At 35.8% G+C, this 23,440-nt stretch overlaps 1 protein-coding gene across 13 annotated transcripts in view; it reads left to right on the top strand.

Moving 5' to 3' along the window:
• Nucleotides 1–23,440, top strand: part of ATRNL1 (attractin like 1) — an 814,147-nt gene that overhangs the window by 52,957 nt on the left and 737,750 nt on the right. For all 13 annotated transcript variants that reach the window (XR_011382205.1, XR_011382206.1, XR_011382207.1 and 10 more), the window contains exons 6-7: nt 17,919–18,093; nt 22,065–22,152. Coding sequence is in view for 9 of the 13 variants with exons in the window: in XM_070057169.1 (XP_069913270.1) it covers nt 17,919–18,093; nt 22,065–22,152 (263 nt within the window). In the remaining 4 variants the exon portion in view is untranslated. The remainder of the gene's footprint in view (nt 1–17,918; nt 18,094–22,064; nt 22,153–23,440) is intronic.

The following is a 23,440-nucleotide window of genomic DNA, read 5'->3' as shown; positions in this document are numbered from 1 at the left end:
AATATAGAAAGTGCTGAATGGAGCACTTTGAGAAGCATCAAATTTAGTGTGTAATGTTTAATTTTGTCATAATTTAGGTTGTCAAATGATAAATACATATTAAATAGATTAATAAAAGTGTGGAGACTCGAGTATTCATGTGAAGTTAATTTTAAAGTTAATTTTAAAAAATAGACTTAAAGGCGGGTACTTGGAACAGTGATTAGGAGGCTGTTTGAGACTCCTACATCCTAAATGAGATTTCAAGTCCTGGTTCTGCTCTGAATCCAGCTTCCTGCTAATACGCATTCTGGGGAACAGCAGTGATGGCTTGAATGCCTGGGTACCTATCACCCATATGAGAGACAGGCTTCTGGCTTTGGCCTGGCACTGCCCTGTTTGTTGTGGGGATTTGGGGGAGTGAACCAGTAGATGGGAGATCTCTGTCTCTATGCTTTTCAAACAAATAAACAAAATAAATAAATGTAATAAAAAATAGATTTCATTTTAAGAGCAGGTTTAGGTTCACAACAAAATGGAGCAGCAGGTACAGAAATTTCACACCTACCCTCTACCTTCACCCTCTCCAGATATCCTACTAGAGTGGTACATTTGGAGCTATTGATGCAAGTGTGTATGACACACCATTATCACCCAAACACTTTTGGTGTTGGGTATTTTATGGATTTGGTCAAATGTGTTATGAAATGTATCCAGTATTATAGTATTGTACAGAATAGTTCTCTAATGTAAAAACCCCCTATTCTCTTCCTACTCTTTATTCTCTCTCCCAACCACTGGCACCTGCTAATCTTTTTACTGTCTGCATAGTTTTACCATTTCCCAAATGTCATATACAGTAGCTCATTGCTTAGTGATGGCATACATTCTGAGAAATGGATCATTAGGTGATTTTGTTGTTGTGTGAACGTGCTAGAGCACATTTAACAGAGAAGGCTTCAGTGTCACTAGATGATATAATCATATGAGATTGCAGTTATGTTATCCTTGTTGTGTGTGATTATAGCTGGAATCATGCAATATCTAAGTTTTTTTCTGATTGATTCCTTTTACTTAGCAATATACATTTAAGTTTCCTCCATGTTATTTCATGGCTTGATATCTGATTTCTTGTCCATATCTTGGCTGTCTAGAAATGTAGAAATAGTGAATTTAACCTTTCTTTTATATGTAGTGGGAATAGGTCCTATTTCTGAACAAAATTTTGTTCTTGAATTTTTAGCTTTTCATATATTTCAACCATTGGTTTTAGATTTTAAGATATGCCACTGGGTGGCAGTATTTACTACAAGAAAAAGCATTTAAGCTCCATGGAATAATTTAAGCTGTAAAAGCTTGGTGATTGTTTGATTTAGAAAATGTAAAGTCTTTTAGGTCAAACTCATGTATATTTTACCCTAAAGTATTTTTTTCAGAATTGTCAAAAATACAAGTGCGTAATTAGTTACTTTAGGGTAATATAAGGTAGTGATAAAATCATAGGTTGTCTTGAAGAAATTTAGATACCTTACATTTTCCTTTAGAGATTTAATAAAAATAAAAATGAAAAGTGAATAATCGCCCTATTTTAAATTTGTGGAGAAATAAGATACTGGTAGTGTACTTGATTAAGTTCTTCATACCTAGAAAAACCAGGTTTTTTTGTAAGAGCAATAAAATAAAGTTTTATTCCTAACATACTTGAAAAGTTGACTATTTAAAAAGGAAAGTAGTAATGAGAATTTTTTCATCACACCCTGTTTTCATAAATTCATTCATTCACTTATTTGTTTTTAACTGTAAACAAGCATGCTAGCCAAATTTAATGAAGGAAATGTACCTGACAGACCAGGTAGGCATCTCAGTAAATGATGGAGAGTGCAGTCCACATTTAGACTGGTGTTTTAAATGCATTTGGTTATGGGTTGTTTGTTTCTCCTCCCCCTCACCCCTCTTTTCTGAGATATTGCTGGGTGGTGGACTTCCTGGATGTAGAATTCTCAAAAATCCCCCCAGAACTTCATAATGGACCTGAAAATCCATTCCACCCTCATTCCCCTGCCCACCCAGATGGTTAGGACCTATCTGACAAGGTTATGAAATAGAGGCAAGACTTTAGTATGTGAAGGCTAGTCTGCTCTCAAGGCTTGCTTCTACATTTATTGCCCTCATTCAACCACATAAACATTCCTATTTTTTTTTTTTAAGATTTTGTTTATTTATTTGAGAGGTAGAGTTAGAGCCAGAGAGATGCAGAGACAGAGAGAAAGTCTTCCATCTGCTGGTTCACTCCCCAGTTCGAGTCTTGGCTGTTCCACTTCCAATCCAGCTCTCTGCTATGACCTGGGAAAGCAGTAAAAGATGGCCCAAGTCCTTGGGCCCCTGTACCTGCATGGGAGACCCGGAAGAACATCCTAGCTTCTGGCTTTGGATCAGCAGAGCTCAGGCTGTTGCAACCAACTGGGGAGTGAACCAGTGGATAGAAGACCTCTCTTTCTGCCTCTTGCTTTCTAACTCTGCCTTTCAAATGAACCAATAAATCTTAAAAAAAAAAAATCCCATTTTTTCAGCTCCTGAAGACACACAGGCTAGCATATACCTACCTATTTTTGTACACACACAAACTAATGTCTACCTAGCTCTCTTATATTTCTCCCTCAAGAGAAATAACCGTAAACTTATGAGGGTAGGATGGGTGGAAGTCCACCTGCTGTATTTTCTTCAAGATGTCATATAGGTGTACAGCTGGTTATGGGTATTCTTTTCTCGTGGTTTGTGCTGTGGTGTTTGAGGGTGAGCTTGGAAAAGATTGTCTTGTGTGATCAAGAGGGCTCATCCCATTGTCTGAAGGATAGGCTGGAAGCCCTGCCTCATTACTCTCTGAACTAGATGGCTTTTATTCTGTTAGAGACAAAATTAAAGCCTTAGGTGCATGGAATAAAGAGAAGCAGTAAGAGAATTGGAGCTATAGGGCAAGGAGAGGCAGCACCCAGGATTTCCATGACCAAATGCTGGGCCAAAAATTCCAACCCTGTTCAGCCTGTTCCTAGAGAACAGATTATGGGTGCAGTGTACCACTTAAGAGGCTACCACTATAATTATAGTCTAGGTGCAGGGTGATGGTAGCATGGACAGGTTGGTAATAGTGGAGATGATAATGCTTGAATATGGAATTTAATTTTAAAATAGGGTTAGTAGGATTTGCTGATGGATTGGATGTTGGGGATGAGAGAAAGAGTCAAAGATAACTTTAAGGTTTTTGGCTTGAGCAAATGGAAAACGTGTTGTTATTAACTGATACAAAGAAGATTTTAAGGGAAAGATCCCTTTAGTTTTCTTAAATGAATTCTGAGAAGTCTTTTAGACTTCCAAAAAGGAAGATTGAGGAGGCAGTTTGATATATGGCTCTAGGATTTGATGGAGAGTGGTCTGTACTGTAGATATAAATTCCAGAGTGGTTTGCTTAATGATATTAAATTGGAAATAGTTGATGATAGTTAAAGCCATCTGATTGAATGAGATTTCCAAGGAGGTAAGTGTAGACAAAGAATAGAAACAGGGACTGAATTGTGGTTCACCAAACAATTCAGAGTATTCTGTGCTAGGCATTTATATTCCTTGCTAAATGCTGAAATATTTGTAACTGCTATTGTCTCTGGATTTGTAGGATTCTGTGACCTCTAGCTTTTGTGGAATGCTGAAAAATAAACAATCTTTCTCTCTAGCGAATTTAGTTTTTCCAACTAGTTAGAACCAAGTCTTAAATCTGTGCTTAGCATTTTAATGTTTCTTTTCTGTTTTGATTTGTTTTTATAGTGTGCATCACTATTCCAATATTATTATTATTTTTTAAAAAGATTTACTTGAGAGGCAGAATTCCAGACAGGGAGGGAGATACAGAGAGATAGCAACTATTGACATAGCATTTACACTTTGTTAGGTATTATAAGGGATCTATAGATGATTTAAAGTTCTGTATGTGCGGGAGGCTCCGCAGCTCAATAGGCTAATCCTCCGCCTGTGGCGCCGGCACCATGGGTTCTAATCTCAGTTGGGGTGCCGGAATCTGTCCTGGTTGCTCCTCTTCCAGTCCAGCTCTCTGTTGTGGCCCAGGAGTGCAGTGGAGGATGGCCCAAGAGCTTGGGCCCTGCACCCACGTGGGAGACCAGGAGAGGCACCTGGCTCCTGGTTTCGGATCAGTGCAGTGCGCCAGCTGCAGCAGCCATTTGGGGGGTGAACCAACAGAAAAAGGAAGACCTTTCTCTCTGTCTCTCTCTCTCTCTCACTGTCCACTCTGCCTGTCAAAAAAAAAAAAAAGTTCTAATCCTCCGCCTGCAGCGCCGGCACACCGGGTTCTAGTCCCGGACGGGGCGCCGGATTCTGTCCCGGTTGCCCCTCTTCCAGGCCAGCTCTCTGCTGTGGCCAGGGAGTGCAGTGGAGGATGGCCCAAGTGCTTGGGCCCTGGACCCCATGGGAGACCGGGATAAGCACCTGGCTCCTGCCATCAGATCAGCGCGGTGCGCTGGTCGCAGCGCGCCAGCCGTGGTGGCCATTGGAGGGTGAACCAACGGCAAAGGAAGACCTTTCTCTCTGTCTCTCTCTCTCACTGTCCACTCTGCCTATCAAAAAAAAAAAAAAAAAAGTTCTGTATGTGCATACTAGATCATCTTAGATAAGGAACTTGAACATCCACTGATTTTGGTGTATGCTGAGGGTCTTGGAACTAGTCACCTGCGTATATTGAAGGATGACTGCACTTACCAACAATCATGGAAGCATTTCTCTTTTAACATCTGGAAAGGCTTAATACCTACATCCTAATGAATCTCAAATTGGTTGGTGGACTAGATGTGGAGTGTGAGAGAAAGAACTTAAAAATGACAAGGACTTTGCCTTTTAGCAGCTGGATAAGTGATAAGCTGTGATGATACACACTAGTGAAAGAGGTAGAAGGTAATAATCAAGAATTTAGTTTCGGATATGTTGAGAAGATTGTTCAACAGGCAAGTGAAAATGTCAGGTAGTAGCTCAGATTAATGAGAGATTGTGGTGCTAAAGATTATAAATTTGAGAGGGATCAGTGTATAATTCATGCCTAAGATCATTGAGTAGCCTTTTTTTTCCTTCAAAAATGGACTCAGCAGCCTGTCACTAATGCCTGAAGTTAAAAAGCATTGGAAATTCATTTATGCTCTTTGTATTATTAAACTATACATAACCTGTAGATTATTAAACTATATATAACCTGTGGAGAAGGTAGTATATTAAATCTTCATGAAAATACACTGTAGTATAATTAGTTTATTATATTCTTTTCAAAACAGCTTCGATCTACTATCTTGAAAAGGCTCCTGTTGACTGAGAGAATTATGCAGGGGAGAGTTAAGCAGAGATGTTATATGAGGGACCAGATTATGACATGCCAGAAGACTTTCCTGGATGTATCTTTATAAAAAGGGATGCCTTTGTATATATAAAGTAATCTTAAAAGCTATTTTCATAAATTAATATTTAGTTTATTTACATTTTATATATTTTGGCTATAGAATGCTAAAAGCTAAAAATTAAGATTAATTTTTCTTAATTGTTTAAGTTATATTTATAAATCTTATTCTGTGTGTTAACATTAAAGTAATCATTAGAGTTTGGCTATTGATAATTCCATCTATTGCCTCTCTGCCTTTTGACTAAGATCAAGTGTAGATAATTCCATCTAATACTGTAATTGATAGAAGTTACATAAAATGGATTATAACAAAGACAGGGAGAATTTTGATTTATATTTTCTTTTGTGTAGAAAACTGGGTATTTCAAAATTCAAAATGGAACTTTAAATTTAGACTCATTTTTATACATTAAATGATAATATTTTATTTAAATTGATTATATTGCTTCTGGAGTTGCATTCCTTAACTCTTCTTCTATCTTCAGTTCCAGTAGTGTAGCATCGTGTTTCAGTGTTCATAAGACTTTCTTCTGTAGTGAAAACTCCTTCTCTTAAAAGGACACCTGTGATTATATTTAGAGCTCAGTTGGATAGTATATGATAAACCTCTCATTTAAAAATTTTTAATCATACTAGCAGAGTCCCTCTTGCTGTGTAAGATAACATTTACTAGCCCAGGTGAATAAGATTTGTATATTTTTGGGGGATGTTATTTAGCCTAATCCAAACTCTCTGCAGTATTTTACTTTAATGCAGATGTGATAAATATACTGGTGATGGAAATATATTCCTGTCAGTGCTTTTTCATACCATTATTCTCAGTTCTACCCAGATATTACTTGACTGCTTCCAACTCTGGGCTTTTGAATCATAGTCTGTTTTTAACATTTTATTTAACAAATAATTTTAAAACTTACAGAAATATTACAAGAATAAGAATAGTACAAAGATTATCAAAATGCCTGTTACCCAGATTCACATATTGTTAACATTTTACTCTGTTTGCTTTATTGTTCCTGACTTATATGATTTAAACTAATTTTACATTTTCTTCTTAAGTAAAAAGGATACAACATTTTTACCAGTAAATGTATGGCTTATATATAATGTCCATATGATTAGTTTCTTCTCAGTTAAATTAGAGGCTGGCAAACTTTTTTATAAAAGGCTAGATAGTATCTTTGACTCTGCAGGCTCCATATGGTATGTGTTACAGCTACTCCACTCTGCTATTTTTGTGTAAAAGTAGCCATAGACAGTAGTTAACTGAATGAGTATGCCAAAGCAAATAGAGGACTGGATTTGGATTTAAATGATTTCTAAGTGGATTAGAATTATAGTTAAGATTTTTTTAAAAAAGAACAAAATTCCTTTTATTTCTTTTATTACCAAGGAATAGTTTACAGTATTTTCCCTCATAGATAATAAGCATTGAAGGGGATCTTCAAGATGAATTAATGAGTACATGGTGAATGAATGAAGTCAGTGTGGGCTAATATTTCTGAAATCAGAATCTACTTGGAAGTTTATAAATTTTATGATTGAATTATAATTTAGAATACTTTGGTATAAGCAAATTTAAAATTAAATATCTATACTTAAACTGAGTAATGCTGCTTGATTGTAATGCCAGCATTTGTATTCAGTTGGGACCAAGTAGTATTGTAGGCTCAAAAGAACAGCGGTGGTGGTAGTCGTGGGGCATTTGGTGCCTTGATTAAGTTTCTGTTTAGAATGGCAGTATCCTATATTGGAATGCCTGGTTTGAGTCCCAGCTATTTCACTTCTAATCTAGTTTCCTGTTAATGTGCACCATAGCAGGTAGCAGGTGGTGGTCTAGGTATTTGGGTTCCTGCCACCATGTGGGAGACGTGGACTGAGTTCTAAGAGTCTGGCCTTGGTCTTGACCTAACCCTGGCTGTTGTGGGATTTTAGGAAGGGAACTAGCAGATGGCAGATCTCTCTTTCTCTTTTTCACTTTCAAATAAAATGAATATACATGAGTAAAAAAGACTATAACTGAAATGTACTAATACTTTTGTGACAAGTGAAGGATGAATGATGATATACTACATTATATGAATTAAGAAATTTTGTCAAAAGTTGAGGAAAGAAAAATTGTGGGAGAATTGAGTTGTAAAAATAATATAGGTATGTTAACATTATATTAAAAAAGGCACTGTAAGAATTAGTATCATTTACAACTTGGGACCAGTTATTTAGTTTGAGCAAAACAATCATTCATTATATTAAGTACAGGTACATCTTGGAGATAGTGTGCATTTTATTCCAGGCCATCTCAATAAAATTAATACTGCAAGAAAGTGAGTCATAAATTTTGTATTTCCCATTGTACATAAAAATTATGTTTATACTGTACTGTAGTCTGCTAAGTGTATAATAGCATTTTGTCTAAAAAATTATAATATGTTAAGGATACTTTATTACTATAAAATGCTATCATTTGAGCTTTGGTAATGTTGTAATCTTTTTTCTGGTTGAATCTTGCCTCATGTTGAAGGCTGCTGATTAATCATTACGGTGTTGATTGCTGAAGATTGAAGTGACTGTGGCAGTGTCTTATTCTATTTTCTTTCTTCTTCATTTATTTGAAAGACACAGTGACAGAGAGAGATAGAGAGATCTTCCATCTGCTGGTTCATCCCCTAGATGGGCACAAAAGCTGGGGTTGGGCCAGGCTGAGGCCAGGAACCCAGAACTCAATCCCTGTGGGTGGCAGGGACCCAAGGGCCTGGCCATCATCTACTGCTTTCCAGGGTGAGCATTAGCAGTCTTTCCAAGTGATGGTTTGACCTGCTGCACTACAATACCCTCTCCTTTCTTAAACTAATACAACAATGAAAGTTGCTGCATTGATGGACTCTTCCTTTCCTGAAAAAAATCTCTATAGCATGAGATGATATTTTACAGCATTTTACCTACAGTAGAACTTCTTTTAGAACTGGAGTCAGTCTTCTCAAACCCTGCTGCTGCTTTACTGCCCAAGTTTATATGTTATTCTAAATTTTTTGTAATTTCAACAATGTTCACGACATCGTCACCAAGAGTAGGTTCAATCTCAAGAGGCTACTTTCTTTGCTCATCCATTAGAAGCAACTCCTCATTTGTTAAAGTTTCATCATGAATTCTCAGCAATTCATTCAGTCTTCAGGCCCCACTTACTAGTTTTTTTTTTTCCTGTTTCCAAAACATCTGCAGTTATTTCCTCCACTGAAGTCATGAACTCCTTAGAGTTATACATGATGGTTGGATTTGGCTTCTTCCAAACCCCTCTTAATGTTGATATTTTGACCTCTTCTCATGAATCATAATTGTTCTTTTTTTAAAAAATTTATTTAAGTTATACAAGTTTCATGTATATTATATATACAGATTTAGTAAAATAGTGGCATTTCCACCCCCCTCTCACCCATGCTCCAATCCTTTCTCCCCCTCCCTCTCGGATTCCCACTCTTAATTTTTATAATGATTTATTTTCAGTATACTTAATGATAGTACAGTTAACCCTACTGTAAGTAAGAGAGTTCAATAAATAGTATGAAGAGAATGAAAACAAGACACTGTTCCTCAGTGGAAGAGACAAGGGCTATAAGTAATCATTGATTCTCAAAATGCCCATTTCACTCCAATACCCTACATTTCAGGTACTCTAATAGTTACCTCAGATCAGGGAAAATATATGATGTCTGTCCTTTTGGGACTGCCTTATTTTACTACGTATAATGATTTGCAGTTGTGACCATCTTGTTGCAAAAGACAGGAATTCATTTTTTTTTACATCAGAGTAGTACTCCATAGTGTATATATACCATAATTTCTTTATCCAGTCAGCAATTGATAGACATCTGGGTTGATTCCATATCTTAACTATTGTGACTTATGGAGGTATAGATGACTCTTTCATATATTAATTTCTTTTGGTTTGGGTAAATCCCCCTGTGGGATGGCTCGATCATTTGGTAGATCTATATTCAGTTTTCTGAGGTATCTCCATACTGTCTTCCATAATAGTTGCAGTTTAGATTCCTATCAACAGTGGACCAAGGTACCCTTTTCCCCACATCCTTGCCAGCGTTTGTTGTTTGTTGATTTCTGTATGAGAGCCATTCTAACTGGAGTTAGGTGAGACCTTATTGTATTTTTTATTTGATTTCCCTCATGGCTAGTGAGCCTGATCATTTTCTACAATGTTTGTTGGTGATTTGAATTTTCTCTCTTGAAAAATTCCTGTTCAAGTCTTTAACCCATTTATTAACTGGATTGTTTTTTGTTGTTGTTATTGAATTTCTTGATCTTTTTGTACATTCTGGATATTAGCCCTTAATCAGTTGTGTAGTTTGAAAATATTTTCTCTCATTCTGTTGGTTGCCTCTTAACTTTGCTGAGTGTTTCTTTTACAATACAGAAGCTTCTCAGCTTGATTTAATCTGAACTGTCAATTTTGACTTTGATTCCTTGTGTTTCTGGAGTCTTTTCCAAGAAGTCTTTGCTTATGTCAATATCTTGCAGAGTTTCCCCAATGTTCTCTAATGATTTGATAGTATCTGGTCATAGATTTAGGTCTTTGATCCATTTTGGGTGGATTTTTTTGTAAGGTGTAGGGCAGGGGTCTAGTTTCATACCTTGGCACATAGAGATCTAGTTTCCAAAGCATTATTTGTTAAAGAGATTGTCTTTGCTCCAGGGATTGATTTTAGATCCTTTATCAAAGATAAATTGGTTGTAGATGCATGGATTCATTTCTGGAATTTCTGTTCTGTTCCATTGATCTCCGTGTTTGTTTTCGTGCCAGTAGTAGGCTGTTTAGATTATAACTGCCCTGTAGTATGTCTTGATATCTGATATTGTGATGCATCTGGCTTTGTTTTTGCTGTATAAGATTGCTTTAACTACTGGGGGTCTCTTGTGTTTGCATATGAATTTTAACATTTTTTCCCTAGATCTGTGAGGAATGTCATTGTTGTTTTGATTGGGATTGCATTGAATCTGTAAATTGCTTTTGGTAGTATGGACATTTTGATGATGCTGATTCTTTCAATCCATGAACATGGAAGATTTTACCATTTTTTAATTTACTTTTCAATTTTTTTATTGCTTCATAGTTTCCATTGTGTAGATCTTTGATATCCTTGGTTACATTTTTCCAATGTATTTGATTCTTTTTGGAGCTATTGTGAATGAGACTGATCTTGAAAGTTCTTTCTCAGCCATGACATTGTCTTGTGTATACAAAGGTGTGCTGATTTTATATCCTGCCACTTTACCAAACTCTTTTTATGAGTTCCAATAGTCTCTCAGTGGAGTCTTCTGGATCCCCTATGTATAAGATCATGTCATCTGCGAATAGGGGTAGTTTGATTTCCTCCTTTCCAATTTGATCCTTTTGATTTCTTTTTCTTGCCTAATGGCTCTGGCTAAAACTTCCAGGACTATATTAAATAGCAGTGTTGAGAGTGGGCATCCTTGTCTGGGTCTGGATCTTAGTGGGAAATTATTCCAGTTTTTCCTCATCCAATAGAATGTTGGCCATGGGTTTGTCGTATATATTGCCTTGATTGTGTTGAGGAATGTTCCTTCTATACCCAGTTTGCTTAAGGTTTTCATCATGAAAGAATATTGTATTTTATTAAATGCTTTCTCTGCATCTATTGAGATAACTATATGGTTTTTGTTCTTCAGTTTGTTCATGTGATATATCACGTTGAAAGATTTGCGAATGTTGAACCATCCCTGCCTACTGGGGATAAATCCCATTTTATGTGGGTGAATGATGCTTTTGATGTGTTTTTTGTTGAGGATTTTTGCATCTGTGTTCATCAGAGAAATTGGTCTGTTGTTCTCATTATGTTTTATCTTTTTTAGGCTTAGGAATTAAGGTGATGCTGGCTTAATAGAAGGAATTTGGGAGGATTCTCTCCCTTTCAATTGTTTTGAATAGCTTGAGAAGAATTGGAATTAATTCTTTTTTAAATGTCTGCAGAAGTCAGCAATGAAGCCATCCAGTCCTGGGCTTTTCTTTGTTGGGAGGGTCTTTAATACTGATTCACTTTCCATCTTGGTTGTTGGTCTGTTTAGGTTTTCTGTATCTTCATGACTCAATTTTGGTAGATTGTATGTTTCTAGGAATCTGTACATTTCTTCTAGGTTTCCCAATTTGTTGGCATACAGCTCTTTGTAGTAATTTCTGATGATTCTTTTTATTTCTGTGGTATATGTTGTTACATTTCCTTTTTTATCATTATTTTAGTGATTTGCGTCTCCCCCCCCCCCTTTTTTATGGTTAGTTGGGTCAGTGGTGTGTCAATTTCATTTATTTTTGTCAAAAACCAGCCCTTCATTTCATTAATTTTTTTGTATTATTTCTTGGTTTCAATTTCATTTATTTCTTCTCTAATTTGAATTATTTCTTTCCTTCTACTAATTTGGGGTTTGGTTTGTTGTTTTATTTTTTAGGTCCTTGAGATGCATTCATAGCTCATTTATTTGGTACCTTTCCAATCTTTTCATGTAGGCACTGATTGCTATAAACTTCTCTCTTAACACTGCTTTTGCTGTACCACATACCTTTTGATATGATGTATTGTCATCTTCATTTATTTCTAGAAATATTTTGATTTCTCTTTTGATTTCTTCTGTGACCCACTGTTCATTCAGGAGCATGTTGTTCAGTCTCCATGTGTTTGCATATGCTTTAGGGATTCCTGAGTTGCTGATTTCCAGTTTCATTCCATTGTGGTTAGAGAAGATGCATAGTATGATTTTGATTTTTTTTTAATTTGCAGATACTTGCCGTATGACCTAGCATATGGTCTGTTCTAGAGAAAGTTCTATGCACTGATGAGAAGAATGTGTATTCTGCCACTATGGGGTGAAAAGTTCTGTAGATATCTGTTAGATCCATTTGGTCTATAGTGTTGATTAACTCTGTTGTTTCCTTGCTGGTTTTCTGCCTGGTTGATCTGTCCAGTGCTGAAAGTGGGGTACTGAAGTCCTCCATTACTATTGTATTGGAGTCTATGTCTCCCTTTAGGTCTATTAACATTTTTTTAAAATAGCCAGGTACCCTGTAATTGGGCGCATATACATTTATTATAGTCACATCTTCCTGTTGAATTGATCCCTTTATCATTACATAGTGCCCTTCTTTGTCTCTTTTAACAGTATTGTTGTTAAAGTCTATTTTGTCTGATATTAGGATGGCCACACCAACTCTTTTTTGCTTTCTGTTAGCATGTGATATCTTTTTTTTTAACAGGCAGAATTAGAGAGAGAGACAGAGAGAAAGGTCTTCCTTCCGTTGGTTCACCCCCCAATGGCTGCTGTGGCTGGCGCACTGTGCTGATCTGAAGCCAGGAGCCAGGTGCTTCTTCCTGGTCTCCCATGCGGGTGCAGGGTCCAAGGACTTGGGCCATCCTCCACTGCCTTCCCGGGCCACAGCAGAGAGCTGGACTGGAAGAGGAGCAACCGGGACAGAATCTGGCACCCTGACCAGGACTAGAACCTGTGGTGCTGGTGCCGCAGGTGGAGGATTAGCCTAGTGAGCCTGCAATATCTTTTTCCATTCTTCTACTTTCAGTCTGCCTGTTTCTTTGTTGATGAGATGGAATCCCAGCTGTTCTTAATGGCATATAGAATGGTGACTCATTTACAAAAGATTTTCAATTTACTTTTCCTAGATCCATTAGAGGAATTTCTATCTATGGCAGCTTAGCCTTATGAATAATTTCTTAAATAGTAATATTTAAAAAAAATTTTTAATTCACTTTTTAAGGAATACAAATTTCATTAGTAGAACTTTAGGAACTTCCCACCGTATCAGCCCTCCCACCCACATTCCCACCCCTCTTCCTCCTCCCTCTCCCCTTGCCAGTCCCATTCACCATTAAGACTCATTTTCAGTTAACTTTGTACACAGAAGGCCAACTCTATACTCAATAAAGATTTTAACAGTTTGCACACACACACACACAAAGTACACAAAAACTATTTGAGAACTGGCTTTACAGTTAACTCGCCATACAACCCATTGAAGACAGAGGTCTTGCATGGAGGGTTAGTGCACAGTGACTCCTGTTTTTAATTTTACAATTAACACTCTTATGTATGAAGTCAGTGACCACCTGAGGCTCTTGAAATGAGCTACCTAGGCTATGGAAGCCTTTTAAGTCCACAAACTCCATCAGTATTTGGACAAGGCCATAGTAAAATGGAAGTTCTCTCCTCCATTTAGAGAAAAGTACATCCTTCTTTGATGGCCAGTTCTTTCCACTGTGGTCTCTCTCACAGAGATCCTTCATGTAGAACATTTTTGGCTGCAATGTCTTCACTTTCCATTCATGAAATGCTCTCATGGACTTTTCAGCCATTCCAGGAAGCTTTAAGGGCTGATTCTGAGGTCAGAATGTTACTTAAAGCAGAATTCATTCTGTGAGTCTGCTGTGTGGACTGTTTCTCATGTTGGACATTCCTTCCTTTTTAATTCTATTATTAAACTTGGTGGTAAAAATGTCATCTTAATTGATAAAGTGATCATATTAAGTGTTAAAATGAACATATAGATAAGATTAAGTGTTAAAGAGACCATATAAATAGGATCAAATGCCTGATGGTGATATAATAAGATTTGAAAGTTGAATTTTAAAAAATAGATTTATTTATTTTAAAGGCAAAGTTAGAGGGAGAGAGAGCTCGATCGATCTTCCATCTGCTCTTTTATTTTCCAAATGGCCACAATAGCTGGGGCTAGGCCAGCCTGAAACCAGAAGTCAGGAACTTCTTCCAGGTCTCCCACATGGGTGCAGGAGCCCTGGCACCTCCACTTCTTTCTCAGGCACATCAGCAGGGAGCTGGATCTGACGTGGAGCAGCTGGGACTCGAACACACACCCATGTGGAATGCTGGCATTGCAGGTGGTTGCTTAACCCACCAGCCCCTGATGTTAATCTTGATATATGGACTGCAGAATCGATGTTGTATTTGCAGACATGAAAACAATGTAATGTAGAAATCGTTATCTATCATGCTTCAGAGCTCTTGGGTGCCCAGGTACATTATCAGTGAACAGTAATATTTTGAAAGGAAACATTTTCTGAGCAGTAGTCTCAACAGTGGGCTTAAAATAATAAACCATGTTGTAAACAGATGTGCTATTATCCAGCCACTGTTCCATTTATAGAACATAGAATATATATAGTGTAATTCTTGAGGTCTCAGGATTTCCAGAAAAATTTGCATTGGTTTCAAATTAAAATCATTAACCCTTAAAATGAGAGTAAGCTTTGAAATCCTGTCTTTTGCTACAAAATATATACAACTGCAAATCATGATACTTAGTGAAATAAGCCAGTCCTCAAAAGACAAATAACATTTTTCCCTGATATATGGTAACTAATAAAGTACAAAAAATGTAATATGTATGAACAAAATTGACATTTTGAGAATTGATTGTTTACAGATCTTGTCTATTTTTTTTTAAAGATTTGTTTATTTATTTGAAAGTCAGAATTACACAGAATTACACAGAGAGAGGAGAGGCAGAGAGAGAGAGAGAGAGAGAGAGAGGTCTTGCATCCGATGGTTCAGTCCCCAATTGGCTGCAATGGTCAGAGCTGCGTCAATCCGAAGCCAGAAGCCAGGAACTTCTTCCAGGTCTCCCATGTGGGTGCAGGGGCCCAAGGACTTGGGCCATCTTCTACTGCTTTCCCAGGCCATAACAGAGAGCTGGATGGGAAGTGGAGCAGCTGGGTCTCGAACTGGTACCCATATGGGATGCCGGCTTCAGGCGAGGGTGTTAACGCGCTGTGCCACAGCGCCAGCCTTGTCTCTACTGTTGAGGAACAGGTTTTTTTTTTTTTTTTTTTTTGTTTTTTTTTTGTTTTTTTGTTTTTTTTTGCTTTTTACTATTTGTTGAATTCTTTACTTAGTGGAGCATCAATCTTATGATTATAAAATAAACTGAAAGTATGTTATTGTAAAAATTAAAGAATAAGAAAGGAAGGAAGCTGGAGGGTCCGTGGGAGGGAAGGTAGGAGGAGATGTATCACTATGTTCTTAAGTCTGTATATATGAACTACATGAAATTTGTTCATGTTATATAATAAATAAATAAAAAATTAAAAAAGTAAGCTTGTCCTTTGTTACTTTGAAGCTAGGTATTCACTTCTACTTTATAGCTATGAAAGTCTTCAGTGTCATTATCTTTTTTTGTTTTTTAAAGATTTTATTTATTTGTTTGAGAGGTAGAGTTACAGATAGAGAAAGGTTTTCCATCTGCTGGTTCACTTTGCAAATGGCCACAATGGCTGGAGCTGAGCCAATGCAAAGTCAGGTGCCAGGAGATTCTTCTGGGTCTGCCACATGGTGCAGGGGCCCAAGCGCTTGGGTCATCTTCTACTACTTTTACAGGCCACAGCAGAGAGCTAGTTCAGAAGAGGAACAGCCGGGACTAGAACTGACCCCATATGGGATGCTGGCGCTGCAGGTGGAGGTTAACCTACTGTGCCACAGTGTTGGCCCCTTTTATTATCTTGTGATACAGGTTTTTTTTGCTACATTGAAAATCTGTAGTTTGATGAACCCATCTTTTTCAATTTTGTTAGCTAGATCTTCTGGATAATTTGGTGTTGTCTTCCACATCAGCATTTGACTCTTTGGCATAAAAGACCTAGGTTTTGGCCTGTCATGTCTATTGACATGTCTTCCTCACTAAATTTAGTCATTTATAGATTTTGATATACAGTGAGAGATGTAAGACACCTCTTTTCTCTTGAATACTTGGAGGATGTTTTAAGGTTAATATTTGGCCTGATTTCAATATTGCATCTCAGGGAATACGGAGGCATGAAGAGGAGAGAGACAGGGATTGACTGATCAGTAGTGCAGGTAGAACATGTGAACATTTATTAGTTAACTTTCCTGTCTTGTATAGCTGTGGTTCATAATACTCCCAAAGATCACTGATCACAGATTGCCACAGCACATATACTAATAAAAACTTTTGCAATATTGCATTACCATATTGAGACACGCAGAAATGAAGTGAACACATATTCCTGGTGCAGTAGACTTGCAGAGTACAGAATTGCCACAAATTTTTAATTTGTAAAAATACAGTATCTACAAAGTACAATAGATTGATGTGCAATAAAAGGAGACACACCTTTAAATGTTAATTTTGTTTTATAAATGTGTTTAATTTTATGAAATTGTTTATACTTATACAACAAGTTCTAAAGACTTTATGTGTAGTATTTCAACATATTTTGTTTCTCCAAAATGAAAATAATTTGTGAGCCCCAGAGTTTGATATTTCCTTTAGGAGCATTTCTTCCATTACATAAGTTGGAAAAACACTGATCTAGGCTAGTCTCCTGTATTTTACAATTGGAGTCTAGTCGCCTACATTTTACAGTTTACCAAGACTCATGAGTAATACCAGGCATATGAATAGGAAAAGGCTGTGTTTTTTTTTTGTGTGTGTGTGTGTGTGTTTTTAAATGTTTATTTATTTATTTGAAAGGCAGAGTCACAGAGAGGCAGAGGCAGAGAGAAAGAGAGAGAGAGAGAGGAGTCTTCCATCCGTTGGTTCACTCTCCAGATGGCCATAATGGCTGGAGCTTTGCTGATCCAAAGCCAGGAGCCTCTTCCCATTCTCTCATGCAGGTGCAGAGGCCCAAGGACTTGGCCATCTTCTGCTTTCCCAGGCCATAGCAGAGAGCTGGATCAGAAATGGAGCAGCCAGGAGTTGAACCGGTGCCCATATGGGATGCTGGCACTGCAGGCGGCAGCTTTACCCGCTACACCACACTGCCAGCCCCAGAGGCTGTGTTTTTATCCTTATTGTATTTGAAATTATTCTGTACTAATTAATAGTTTTTATCTTATTATACGTAATAGCTTTTTTTCTTTGAGGATATGAAACTCCCTACCAACGCCAATTTTGGTTGTTCTAATAATGATGCCAAGGAAAACATAATCTTTATTTTAATAATTGTTGCACAGTTTATAATTTACAAATGCTTTGTTTATCTTGATTTTATATTAAATATTTATAGTATAACACTTGGGATAGATTATTTCCATTTTATAGATGAAAGTTTGATGATGGAACTGGTAAACAGATTTACCCAAGGTCACACTGCTAGTTAGGGCAAAAACTGAGATTTGAGTATATTGTTTTCCATTATAATATTCTAAACATACTAAAGTAAATTTGCAGTTTTATGTTATTTATTCTTTTAGATTTTGATATTTATTTGAACATATCCAACTCTGAGTATGTGAATTTTTTTCCCTTTTAGGCATTACATTTGCTGTTAGTATTTTTCTTATAAATTATTTCCATATTGTTATTTCTATTTCATTTGTTAATATAAGAAGCATTGTATTCTTAAATTCTCTTAATCCCTATGTAATCTTTTTATAATATAAGATTTTTTTAATCCAGTGTGTTGTTTGATTTTTATTTTAATAGGTCCTGATTGTTCTTTGAATGTTCCTTCTACTGAATCTTATTGGATTCTCCCAAACGTGAAACCCTTCAATCCTTCTGTAGGTCGGGCTTCACATAAAGCAGTTTTACATGGGAAATTTATGTGGGTGATTGGTGGATATACTTTTAACTACGGTTCTTTTCAAATGGTCTTGAAGTAAGTATTTTCAGATTTTTACAATATATTAAGCTGGACTGTTTTGATGTTTGAATATATGTTTAATTTTGTGACATCAATTTGTTAAATGGGACTGATTTGGGAATAACTCAATACGTCCATAGTTAATTATATCATTGTACATACAGGTTTGTTTTGTGTTTTTAATAAATTTATCAATGAGAAATATTAACTTCAAATAAAGGTAGGCTATGACTGTTCTGGGCATAATAAACACTGCCACATTTTAGTGTCTCAAAATGAAGTATAATCGTATACATAAAAATACTTTCAGTTTCTTCTGTACATTTTAATTTATATGAACTTTAACTTGATATGTAATTTACAAGCAGTTTTTTGCAGAATAGTACCTATTATAAAACCTATCATTCTTTTACTGTTGCCTCAATAGAGATTGTTCTCTGTATGATTGGGTACTAAGGGGAGCCAAAAGGATGAATGTTTTATCTGATTTCTTATTCAGTTGATGATTGCATTTGTATTTTATGAACTATTCAATAACGGAAAAGGGGAATTAGGATGAATATTTTGATGAATAATGTTGTTTATAGTTATAATATTTCTAATAACTAGTGCAAATCAGTCATCAGCCAGTCAGAACTGGTTCCAGACAGAATACTGTTATGGTGTGTATCCTATAGAATGATCAGATAAGCAGATAAATATAATGGACATAGTTAAAATCAAATTTCAGGTAAATAACAAATTTTTCATATGAGAAAAAGTGCAGTATTTATATTTTTTGTTTTGTTCCAAATATTGCATAGGTCATACTGACATTAAAAATGTTCTTGTTTATCTGAAATTTAGATTTCACTGGGAATTCTCTGTTTTATCAGGCAATTTTATGTGTTGAATATATTAACCCTATTAATTTTGAAACTCTAAGAAATACTAAATATAAGAGGAAATTTCTTTAAAATTATGACTGAAATGACTAGATTTAAACTGCAAAATAAAATTCTTGAAAGAGAAAAGTTTTAGGTAAATATTTAAGTGAAAAATTACAATTTTGTAACATAATATATGATGACTAAAATATAGTAGACAGAATTGAAAGAGAGTTGATAGGATTAAAGTGAATTAAGATATGACAAGAACCTGAAGTAATAATGAGATTTTAATGTGGAAACTAGAAAGAATTAACTGTGATTAAAGAAAATGAAGAAACCTGTGAAAACAGAGTTGAACTTGAATTAAACTGTGATCTTTCCAAAGCTGCATTGTGAAAGTAAAGCCAAATTATCAAGTGAAAATCTTAAAAGTTTGTGTTTTGGGAAAATTGAATAGCATATTTGAAATTAAGTGATGAATATTATTCAGTACTCTCTTAAACTTACATATTTTCTATTTGAACCAAATAGTTTAACTTTTTTTGTGTGAAACCTGGTTCCTTTGGTTTCTATGTTATGCAGATTTATAGGCTTATATAGATAAAAGCCAAGAGGTATCAGATTAGAATTAACCTTGTTTTCACAGGTTGGAGAATATTTTTCATCATTCTGAATGTAGTTCAAATGTAGATAAGGATATTTAAATAGCTTTTAGAAGTGATAGTGTCAGTTATAATGATTTATGTTCTATAGCAGAATTTAATTGATGTGTAGATATTAAACTTTTTTTAAAGATTTATTTATTTGAAAGGCAGAGTTACAGAGAGGAGAGGGGGGAAGAGACAGACAGATCTTCTATCTGCTGGTTAATTCCCAATATGGCTGCAACAGCTGGAGCTGTTATATATGTATATACACACATTACATATTCATGATATATCTATACACACATAAGTATACACATACACACATATATATGCAGAGAAAAGAAAAAGAGAGAAGAGGTAAGCAAATCAGGAGTGCCAAAAAGTAGGAAGTTGCAATTACAAATGTAATGGCCAAGGTAGGTTTCATGAGAAAAATGAAAGCTGAGCAAAGTCTAGGAGGAGGTCAGGGTGTCGGCACTACAGTTTTCTGTAGCCACAGAGGAGAGTCAGACAAAAGCCTTAAGGGAGGGGCTGCTTGAAATATTTGGGGAGCAATGAGTAGGCCCATATGAATTGCATGGAATGTGTAATAAGGAAGTATGAAATTGGAGGGCTAATGGAGGAGGTATATAGTTGATGAAGAGTGTTGTAGATTTGTTGGAACTCATGGAAGGGTTTTTAGCGTGTTTTGACAAATGAGGTACTCTATTAAGAGCATTCTAGGGATTGGGAGGAAGAGTAGGAACAGAATTGAGTTAGGATGAGATTATCAAGGGAATGACTTCTAGTCTGAAAAGAAGAACTGAGTCTGAGGTATCCCATCTCTGAGATATTGGAGAGAAGTGAAGAAATCAGTAAAAGAGACAGGAAAGTAGCGGCCAGTGAGATAGAACCAAAAGAGTACAGTGACTTTGAAGGCAAGGAAAACAATATACGAGGATTAAGTCATGATTAACAATGTCAAGTGCTGATGATTAACTAAGTCAAGAGAAATGAAGACTGAAAAGTGGCCATGGGTTTAGTATGAGGAAGCTAACCTTGACAGACAGTTTTTCTGGGTTGGTGGGGTTAAAAGCCCAAGTAGAGTTAGTTTCAGAGAGAATGGAAGGATTGGTAGGGGTGGGACCATAAAGATGTGGGGCAGTAAGGAAATGGGGTGGTAACTTGAAGGGGGAGTGAAGTCAAGGGAAGTTTTCTTTCTTTTAATAAATGAAAGAAATAAAAGTATTTATGCTGATGAAAATTCTGGTAAGACATATAATATAGAAAACGTGGGAGAACTGCTGGGGTAGTATGGGATCTAATGTGTAAGGAACATAAGCAACTCATTTGTAGCAGAGATCAGCAGACTATAGAGGTTAGGCCCAATGCCTGGGGGCTGAGAATGGTTTATTTAATTTTCATTAGGCTAAAAAAAAAAGATGTGAGATCAGTGTGGCCCACATACCTAAAATGTTTACTGTCTGGCCCTTTACAGAAATACTTTGCTGAGCCCTAATTTATGATAATTTGGTGGAAAGCAATGTGTTGGCTGCAGACACTGGTAGGTGGGTAGATTCAGAGGTGCGAATCTGTGGAAGTTATGTCCTCATTGATTATCTTTCCTCATTTGTATTATACATATACATCCTATAACTCCAAGCCAGGAAATAATGCTGAGAACAATTTTGGTTACCCTTATCTTTCTTGTGAAAGGAAACTTTTTGCCTTTCCTGTTGAGTCAGAGGAAGAGAGAAGTAGAGAGATAATAATTGATAGTCAGAGTCTTTACTTAAAATACTACCCTATTTTTGGACTGGGATCATTCTTTTGAGTATTTTGGCAAATTAAAGTTTGAGTGTAGAGTATAGTGAAAACCAGCAAGAATTCTTTTTGTTAAATATTTGAGATTCATAGTTTTGAACTTTTATTTCCTTATGTATTGAACGTAATGTATTGTAATAGAAGTTTCTATGCTAGTGAGTTTATTTTGCACAATTAAAACAAAATTACCAGTAAATAAACTTTAGTTTTAGATAAGAAATATATACTTTGTTAATTTATGTGATGCTAAGTCAAGTGTGTGTGAAGAATAAAAATGAATACCTAAAGTATATGACTTATAGGATGAAATGAATTTTCATTTATTTCCTAAAAGAAAAGCTAGCTTTTTTAAAAAGTATAGAACAGCTTGCTATTGTTTAGGTCAAGAAATTAATTGAAATTATTAAAGGCAATAGATACATTAATATAATAAATGTCCTAGTCAAGTTAATGTACATTATACATTTTATTGATTAGATCTTATAGTGGGTATGTCTTCAGTGAGTCTTTATTAAAAGTTTCCAATATGATACATGAAGTTAAGCGTTGATTTATAATTCTTACTGAATTTAATGAATATTTAACTGCAAGTGGAGGAAAGCATATGGAAATCAAAAAATTGAAATGAATCTTAGCTTATGAAGTTATTATCTTTTCTTGCTTTTAGTTACAATTTAGAAAGCAGTATATGGAATGTAGGAACTCTGTCAAGGGGGCCTCTCCAGAGATATGGACATTCTCTTGCTTTATATCAGGTATGGCTCTTGACTTTTAAATTTTAATCTTTTTTTAAGAGTTTACCTTAGGAGGAAAGGTACCAAATCTCAGATTTATTTCAAACACTTATGAGAACAATGTATCATAGGGATCACAGTAACTTAATATATCATAGACTCATAGTTTTTAGTAAGATAGTGGATTTTAGAATAATTGCTCAATAAAAGACATAAAAAAAGATGAGTGTTGGGATTTGTGTCCATGGCTTTTTACCTAGTCATCAGGTCAGTCACTTTTTAAAATTATAATAAAGGACACAAGGTAAAATTTAGTATTTTAACTATTTTTATATGTAGAGTTCAATGATAAAAGTACTCTCACATTGTGGTATAACCATTGCCATGATTATCTCCAGAACTTTTTTTTATCTTGTAAAACTAAAGTAATTACTCTCATCACTCTTCTAGCCAGCCCCTGCAAACCACCAGTCTACTTTCTGTCTTTGTGAATTTGACTACTTATAAGTGGTCATTACTTATATAAGTGGAATCATATAATATTTGTCATTTTGTGACTTATTTCCATGAGCATAATGTCTTCAAGGTTCATCCATGTTGCAGCATGTATGGAATATCCTCCCAGGTTTTAAAAAAATTATGTAATTTATTTTTGAGAGAGAGAGAGCGAGAGCGAGAGCAAGAGTGAGAGATAGACACTGAGTAGACCTTTCCCAATCTATTGGTCATTGATTCATTCCACAAATTCCTACAACGGCCAGGGCTGGGCCATGCCAAAGCCAGGAACTCAATGTGGGGGCTCCCATGTAGGTGGCAGGGACCCAGGTGCTTGAGCCAAAACCTGCTATCTCCCAGGGTATGTATTAGGAAGTAGCTGGAATAGCAGCAGAATTGGGGCTCGAACCCAGGTACTCTGGTGTGGGATGCAGATATCTCAAGTGGTGTCTTCATCACTATGCCAAATGCCTGCCCTATCCTTCATTTTAAGGCTGAATGATATCATGTATACCCACAAGTGGAATTTCTGGGTCTACGTTTTATAAACATATATATAAAATACCAGTAAATAAACTTTATTTATAGATATGAAATATATGCTTAGTTAATTTATGTAATGCTAAGCCAAGTGTGTGTAAATGAATACCTAAAGTCAAGTACTAATGTAGAATGAAATGAATTTTCATTTATTTCCAAAAAGAAAAGCTATATATATATATTTTTTATATATATATATGTATTTATATATATATATATAAATACACAACAGCTCACTATTGTTTAGGTCAAGGAATTGATTGAGATTATTAAA

The sequence above is a fragment of the Oryctolagus cuniculus genome, chromosome 15 (genome assembly GCF_964237555.1).
Source record: "Oryctolagus cuniculus chromosome 15, mOryCun1.1, whole genome shotgun sequence".
NCBI lineage: Eukaryota > Metazoa > Chordata > Mammalia > Lagomorpha > Leporidae > Oryctolagus > Oryctolagus cuniculus.
This window is presented reverse-complemented; position numbering and strand designations above follow the sequence as displayed.